This window comes from Ascaphus truei, chromosome 2 (assembly GCF_040206685.1).
Source record: "Ascaphus truei isolate aAscTru1 chromosome 2, aAscTru1.hap1, whole genome shotgun sequence".
In the NCBI taxonomy this organism is placed as follows: Eukaryota; Metazoa; Chordata; class Amphibia; order Anura; family Ascaphidae; genus Ascaphus; species Ascaphus truei.
Window position 1 is genome coordinate 130594714 of NC_134484.1, and position 8646 is coordinate 130603359.

General features: G+C 38.5%; 1 protein-coding gene and 1 long non-coding RNA gene across 3 annotated transcripts; one reads left to right on the plus strand and one right to left on the minus strand.

Moving 5' to 3' along the window:
* Nucleotides 1-335: 335 nt before the first annotated feature.
* Nucleotides 336-2396, plus strand: LOC142488578 (uncharacterized). The gene is made up of 2 exons (XM_075589039.1): nucleotides 336-936; nucleotides 1300-2396. The coding sequence occupies exons 1-2, from the start codon at nucleotides 840-842 to the stop codon at nucleotides 2391-2393; spliced, it is 1191 nt and encodes a 396-aa protein (XP_075445154.1). The 5' UTR covers nucleotides 336-839; the 3' UTR covers nucleotides 2394-2396.
* On the minus strand, nucleotides 858-5184 carry LOC142488579 (uncharacterized). 2 transcript variants are annotated; one of them, XR_012799511.1, is made up of 4 exons: nucleotides 4401-5184; nucleotides 3306-3361; nucleotides 1669-1839; nucleotides 858-1581 (listed from the first exon to the last, which is right to left on the minus strand). It is a non-coding gene; the product is annotated as an uncharacterized LOC142488579 (long non-coding RNA). The 2 variants fall into 2 exon arrangements; XR_012799510.1 differs by having other exon boundaries at nucleotides 1532-1839.
* Between the last annotated feature and the right edge of the window lie 3462 nt (nucleotides 5185-8646).

Sequence of the window (8646 nt, forward strand, 5' to 3'; positions counted from 1 at the left end):
ACGTATCATATGTTATGTCATTGTTTTCATAACTTAAACACTGCAGATGACTACTTAGCTCATCTACCATTGTGTTAAAGCAGCTGCAATTAATATCTCATCACAGCATACACTTCAACAGAGGGGGTGGGGTTCAGCACACACACTAATTACAGCCTCATTTCACGGTCAACTTAGTTCACACCATTTGCACCTGTTTCAAGTCATTGAAAGGTGTGGCTGATTAGGCTTTTTGGGGAAGGGAATACCTTTCTTACAACCTGAATAGCACAACTGAAGTTAATCACACTCATTGGAAAGCTTAACTCTAGCTACTAAATGCCCCAACAACTCATTACTTATCAAAGCGTACGTCACACATTAGTTCACTCATATCTATAGTTGAACTACTATGAAAGACACATTATCACACACTGCATGTGTTGTCTTGTTGAGTCACAGCCACATTCAGGTGTGCCACATCTTCGATTAATGTACCACACATATCCTCTACCAAAAATAACACTTTTTGCAATATGACCACCTTCATGATAACTATCATGAGATGACCATTCACAATGGTTATGTACATTATGATACTGATATCACTACACAACATATGATTTTTATGTACTCATTTAATCTATTTATCCTCACGCATTACTGCAGAAACATAGTATGTTGTATGTTAGGGAACTCAAAACTTCTAAGTACACAGGCATGTACATTGTTATTACAACTATTTATGTTCACTTTCACACACACATTTTCGGTTAAGGAACTGATGTTGTTAGTTAATCATAAATACAGAACATACAATAAGTGTTTGTTCAATATTTACACATGTAAATGTAAAACTTATGTTATTGTTATATATAGTTGCCCCTGGAGGACATGTGTCACCTGAGATGGAACAAGTGTCTTCACCTGGGTCAGCCAGCTCAACACTACTAGAAGGTGAGTGTATCATTTGCTGGCCATATAATATGTGCTCTTCTATATGTTATGTTGTCATGTGCATTATTTGTTTTGCACATCTTCTTTAAATAGGATTACTTAGTGTCAGTGAAAATGAAGTGTAAGGCAACATGTATTGTGTTAGTGATGTTAATTATCATGTAGGACTTCTGAGTTTAGAGCAACTTTTCATTCATTCATATTTCATACTGAGTCCAAACATTATTCGTAAGTCAAGGTAGTTTTTAATGAGGTTATAAAACGTATGCTAACATGTTAGGTGTTACTTAGGACACAGTACAATTACATAGTAACACAGCATACATTAACATGCCATTTAATAATGTGTACATTTCTTTTTAGAACATCATGGTGATGAGGATGATGAGTATGATGAGGATGACGCCACAGAAGAGACTGAAATACAATCATGTGACCATGAAGAGGTGCCAATAGAAACTGTTGTACCGCCAAATCGTCCATCAACTTCCACATACGATGCAATTGTAGCTTCAGAGGGAAAAATAGTGGACGCAGAAAATCGTCGCCATTCAGACATGATGACAGTGCTGGAAAGGATGATTGGACTGCAGGAAGAAACAGTATCACAATTGGCACATCTCCACAGAGTCTTCATTGAAGTGCCTAAACAGTTGCAAAAAATCAACACCTCATTCGAAGCATTAGTTGTTCAGCAAACACAAGCTAATTACTGGAGAATGACTAATGTACCACAATTCAACACCTCCCAGCCAGGATCTGTTCATGCAGGTCAGTTTTCACCACATTCATCTGATATTCATTCACCAGGCCCAAATGTTACCGGTCAAGTAGCAGACATTGCTGTGCAGGTTCCTGACGACATACTACCACTGCCATCTGTACAAAATCAGCAGCTGACACCTACAAAGGAGCCCACAAAAACAAAATACAAGCAGTTACTACTGACCAGTTTTTGGTCAAAAACAACAAAAGACACACATGAAACAGACCAACCATCACTTGTGCAGTGTCTACCAACTTGCTCACATGTGTCACTGGGCACAAGCCCTGTCCGTGAACAGTCACTACCCAAAAGCCCTGTAGGTGAGTCGCTGCCCAAAAGCCCTGTAGGTGAATCACTGCCCACAAGCCCTGTAGGTGAGTCACTGGCCACAAGCCATGTAGGTGAGTCACTGGCCACAAGCCCTGTAGGTGAATCACTGCCCACAAGCCCTGTAGGTGAGTCACTGGCCACAAGCCCTGTAGGTGAATCACTGCCCACAAGCCCTGTAGGTGAGTCACTGGCCACAAGCCCTGTAGGTGAACAGTCACTGGCCACAAGCCCTGCCCGTGAAGTGCCAGAGGCCACTCAAAGTGGCTCTGTTGTGCCTAAAGTTGGTGGCAAAAGAAAAAGGAAAATTCAAGAGACAACAAGCAGGCCTGTTACTCGCTCGCAAAAGGAACAAAAAAAATAAATGTTATAATTCAGAAAATATGTGTTTGGCCTTGTTTTGTTGACTTCAGATTATCTAATTACTATTGTATGTATGCTGAAGACTGTGTTGTTTTCAAACTTTCAACTATGTTCTTGTACACGTGAAGGTTTGGAAATGTTAACACTCATAATTAATTGTGTTATAAATATTTATGTTGTAATCGTCTGTTCAGTAATGGTCCACCAGGAGCCAGTTGCTAAGTTTAGAGAAGCTGCCATTGACTTTGCAGCAAAACATTGCATTTGGGTGTGTTAATTGATGTAAGAATTGCATATGCATATTAGTCACATGCAATTATTAAAACACCTAAGTAAGTGCAAACATCTTTCTTGTACGTGTACAGCAGGATTATGTGTAAATTATTACTTACCTTTGCCTTGCTTGGCCATTGTAATTTTGTCCTTTAATCAGTTGTGTGTTCGTTTCTATAACATCTCAGAATGTATAATAATATATATACACACACACACACACACACACTGAGTGAGTGTGAGTGTGAGTGTGTGTATATATATATATATATATATATATGTATATATGTGTATATATATATGTATATATGTGTATATATATATATGTATATATGTGTATATATATATATGTATATATGTGTATATATATATATATATGTGTATATATATATATATATGTATATATGTGTGTGTATATATATATATATATATATATATATATATATATATATATATATATATATATATATATAGTACTATATAAACTGGTATACACAAACTAATACACTTCATGCTTCCTTGTGAAAGCACACTATTTTAATAATACAGGCCTAATGTTTGAGAAATATCCTAAGTATGAGACTCTAACAGTATTGTGCTTAAACAAATGTTTATTACTTAATTCAATCATGTTTCTCACCATTTAAATAGGTTTCATACAAGGTATACTTAATGCCATCAATGTTGTGTGTACTCCTGCAATATAAAAAAAAAAAAATTATTATATATAAATATATATATATTTTTATAAGAGATATATTTATATATATATATATATATATATATATATATATATATATATATATACACACGTATTTAAACTCATGCAGACAGGGAGTTAACCAGACTTTCACATACACACAGAAATGTAAGCGGGGAAAAAACATTTCTTTTTGCAGGTGTGTTTTTACTGATATGCCTGGCTAAGAAATATTTTCACACACTGGCCTTTGTTAGTTTTCAAAAAAACACTATGTGAACGCATTCACAGTCTAGGGATGTTTTTCACAAACGAGATAAAAGAAGGAGAAATGTTTCTCCCACAGTCCCATATCACGAACCACAACTGTTAACCCAATTAGACAACCAAATCCAATTGGCGTTTGAAATAAGGAGTCAAAGTAGTTACTTTTGTTGACCTTGACAAGGAAAAACAGGAGTTTGTTAGCCATTCAGCACATTCATTTTGATGAGCAAATAACACAGACCTGCACACAGCTTTTGTGCTACTCAGACATGGCTGATGAATTCGTTAACAATATTAATCCCCTTTTAGGGTATAAGTACATGATCTGTGAAGCCATCTTGAACAGTCGCGGACAGAAAGCAAGCACACGCCAAATCGATGATTTCATTCGAGCAAAATATCCTTATTACCAAGACCGTAAGCATGCACGGAATTTTAATTCCTCAATAAGATTCACTTTATCAAGTAATGACTTTTTTGAACGTGACCAGGATAAGCTACAACACACCTATGGTTTCTGGAAGATTGCCCCGGAAAAACAATTTATCCTGAAAGACGGCACTTATATTGTCGTGAAAGGCATATTTATTCCTAATGGCAATAGCAATGTATCCGCTACTACTGATCCGTTTGAATCGATACGTGCTGCAATATCTGCAGCCTCCATTCCTGAAACCCACATTGTACAAGAACAAAAGTACTATGATTATGTACCAAGCCTTTCAGCTGAAATTGCATTGGAATGGGAACCGGAAGAAATGAACCTACCTCCCGACCAATTATTTGAAGAAAGCAGTGGCGATTCCTATGAGCGCATCCTGGAGGAGATATGTGCCATACTGGATTCAGCGGTTGGGTTAAGCGTGGATGAAAATGGCTTGCATTTCTGGAGCGACCAGTTGCAGCCAGGCGAAGAGTTAATTCTAGAAGAATGGTAAATATAACAATCGTTATGCGTTGACTCTGCGTTTAAATTTTTTTTTTTTTTTTAACCACCATTTTCACTTTCAATGCGTGGATACAGCGTAACATTGCAGACTGCATAACATGTAGCGATCACAAACAAATTGTTTCCTAATACAATATAGTAGGACCTGAAAGAGTAGTACACATTGCTGACGGAATAAATATACGTACTTTCCTATCCCTTTAAACATATTAGCAACATTTTACCATTACTCTAACACATACCTGTTTTGTTATCATGCAACATCTACAACATTGAAAACCGGGTCCACCACGTATGACGTGGGACCCTTGTCATGGGCCAAGGCGTCCTTAAAAAGGATTAGTGATGTAAGTCCCGCCCCCAAGCGACGTGCGCGCCTCAAAGCCTATTGGCTGTCATGTTTTGTTATAGTAACGGTAACTGCAGTGTGTGATGCGTGCGGCTCAGTGTTTGTAGGCGTACCCTGGGCGTTAGCCGAATGTTAATTGAGTGGGAGGAGTGTTAGCGTGCGTTTCACGCTGGCTTAACATGACGTCACACGTATTGCATTTGCGCATTGTGTTATCGGCCGTGCTTTCTGTTCAAACACGTCTGTTTAAAAAGAATACAGATGTACTCGTTTAGAACGAATGTAGTTTCGTCTTCATTGTATTTGAAATAAAGATGTTATGTTTACTGGTATTTTCAACATGTATTGAACGCACAACGTACGCTTTGTTTTGCGCATGCGCTAACAGTTAGTGGAGCCAAGCGTGAAGTGCGTGCGCACACAAAGATGTGCGCGCACATCTTTCAGTATACAGGCAACGTTCACTTCTTATACATAGTTATGCCTGCTACAAATTTAAAGAAACATTACATACTGATGAACAGTTTTACTTCTAACATATAAGTGACTGACGTGTGTATCTACACAATCATATAGAGCTGCGTAACGCGTTGTCACGGATGCATATCTAGTAAGGTGCCATCTTTGACCATCATGTGTTTGCTGTATTTCAGAGATGTCGGGGAAGATACAATCGGATCAATGTATGATTTCAGAAGAGTCTACCTTTATATGAGATGATTGTGAGGAGGAGCCACCGACTACTATACTACATATGGAACTAATTTTATATTGCTTGCAGCGCTTATTAACAAACAATTAAAAATGTGATACCCTTATGCCTATATTGCATAAGCACTTAATTAACATAATGATGTTGCAAAAGAGTGCCTCATGAATTTTTATTGAGTGTTCTTTAATGACTACTAACATTTTATGACATGGTGTGTTTTATATATAACAACCATTCCCACTCTGCTAACACATTTGTGTATTCTAATATGTAATGGAACGTATGACTGTCGAAACTATGTAACAATAATAATAATAATATGAGCATGTTCATGTATAGGGCTGCTAGTTGTACGCAGCGATTTACAGACACATGTTTCAGCCTGAGGTCCCTGGCCCGTGGAACGTACAAATGTTTTTTTGCCGCATGAGGCACAGGGAGATAAAGTGACTTGGCCAAGGTCACAAGGAGCCCACACCGGGAATTGAACCAGACTCCCCTGCTTCAAACTATCAGTTCCAGTGTGTGTCTTTACTCAGTGAGCCACTCCTTCTCCCAATGTAAAATGCAAATAATGTTACTGGCCAGATGTTATGGTCCCCTCCAATGCATGATGTTCTGAATATGACATCACCATCATGTTATGAAGTACGTTTCTGTGTATATTTCATTAACCTAACTAAGTATAGTTTACTGTGTTTATTAATCGTTTAGAAATACATAGTATAGTCAATATGATGATATAAGCTACCATAATAAAGCTGGTGTTATCATTTGTCGGTGTTATACATGGATCCTACACCAATTGATAGAGACACAAACAGTTGTCTTAAAAAGTGTGTCTATGCTAGTGATGAATGTGCTCCCGTAAGTAAACAAATAAGTACAGTTATCCCCTTTTCTCCAACCACCTCTATATTACATTAATGGAAATTATAAGGAAACATACATAAAATGTGATGAAATGTGAGTAATCATTTTGTAATACAATGCACATGAAAGCTCAAGAGTAGCTAAATGCATATACATGATACAGAAAGTACATATATGTAACATTTGTGTTTAAACCAATATGTTGGGTTTTTAGTTCCAATAATTATAGGAAGATTGAGGTAGCCACATCTTATGAGAGATGTCAGCAAATATACATACCATGATCAGTCATACTGGAGATATACCTATAATGCAAAGGAACAATATATAAATTGCAAACATTGACATGCCATCTTCAGTACCGTAAACAACACAGCAAAGTGTGTATTTGGTGTTAAATGTACAACACCATGTATATTTCATGACATTCAAAATGTAAATCAGCCTGGTGTACACATCATCTGGATGTACATGTTACACTGCACCAATAACATTGTATGTAAGCATACTAGAAGCATGAATGATTATGGGCATAATATGTGTTTTGTCTTAGCATAAGGAATAACACAATGCTAAAATATTATTGCTTTGTTACCCAAGTTGTATTCACATACACACAACTAAAGTACAATTGAAGAGGGATTATATAACCTGTGCAACAATAACATACCGGTGCCACATCCCTTTGTGCACACAGCAGAGAAAAGAAAGGTGTGCAACCCATATTCATCTGTGTCCTAACAGAAGGTTATATAAAGAAACATTATTGTTAATATAACATAATTAAACTATAAAAGTAGTACTAGGAACATATGAGTTTGTACTTACAAGAAAAAAATGAATTGATGAGATTCTGTCGTGTCTGGCCACCACTGGCTGTTTGTTCATTTTCAGCAGCTACATGGGTGGGATGCTCGTCTACCAAAGCCTCAGCTAGGTCTGACTGTACATTGTGCCTGAGTGCAACATTGTGCAAAATGCAACAGGCAAGGATAATATCAGACACTTTTTGAGGCTTGTATAGAAGAGCCCCACCAGTTCTGTCCAGACACCTAAACCTGGTCTTGAGTAGGCCAAATGTCCTCTCTATAACAGATCTTGTAGATATATGGGCTGCATTGTACCTGTCCTCTGCTTCAGTTTGAGGGTTTAGCACCGGAGTCAAGAGCCACGGCCTAATTCCGTATCCTGAGTCACCTATAATGAATGGAGCACACATAAGCTGACATTAGTGATCAAATTGTACAATGCCAACATTCCTAAATCAACATGTGTTTTGTGTTAGAACATGTAAATATGTACTCACCCAGCAGCCAACCAGGTTCAAAATGTCCCTCTTCGAACGCATGGAAGACTGAAGAGTTCCTCAGGATAGAGGAATCGTGACTGGAACCAGGGAATTTGGGTACCACATGCATTATCCTCATCGTCGCATCACATACCACCTGTACATTGAGTGAATGGTAGTGCTTCCGATTGCGGTACACATGCTCACTCTGACTAGGTGCAATCAAAGCAACATGTGTGCAATCGATTGCACCCAGCACAGATGGTATCCCTGCTATATTATAAAAGCCAGTCCTGACTTCCAGCCACTCTGTCGCCTCTGTAGGAAAATGAATATAATTCCTAGCGCGTCTATTGAGTGCATAGAGAAACTGGGTCAAGGCCCGCGAGAATGTAGATTGCGAGACCCCGCCCACTATGCCCACAGTTGTCTGGTATGACGCGGAAGCAAGATAATGTAATGAGCACAGCATTTTAACAAGCCCAGGGACTGCACGACCTCTGGCTGTGAAAAAATCTAAATCCCCCCTTATCTCCTCATAAAGAGCTAAGATTGCTGCTGAACTCAAACGATAGCGACTTACAATCTCCTCCTCACTCATCCCATCTAACAGGGTTCTCTCCCTGTACAGACGCGGACGAGGCACAAGTTGTCTCCTCTGTCTTCTCCTCTGATCTCCTGTCCCTCTACCTGTCCCTCTACCTGTCCCTCGGCCTGTCCCTCTCCCTGTCCCTGTCGTATCCGCGTCACTGTCACTGTCCCTCGGTGTGTCCCTCCCTTGCCCTATATGATTGTCTTCATCATCAAGCATGTCATAGAAAAGAATGTTCCTCCGTCTCCTAA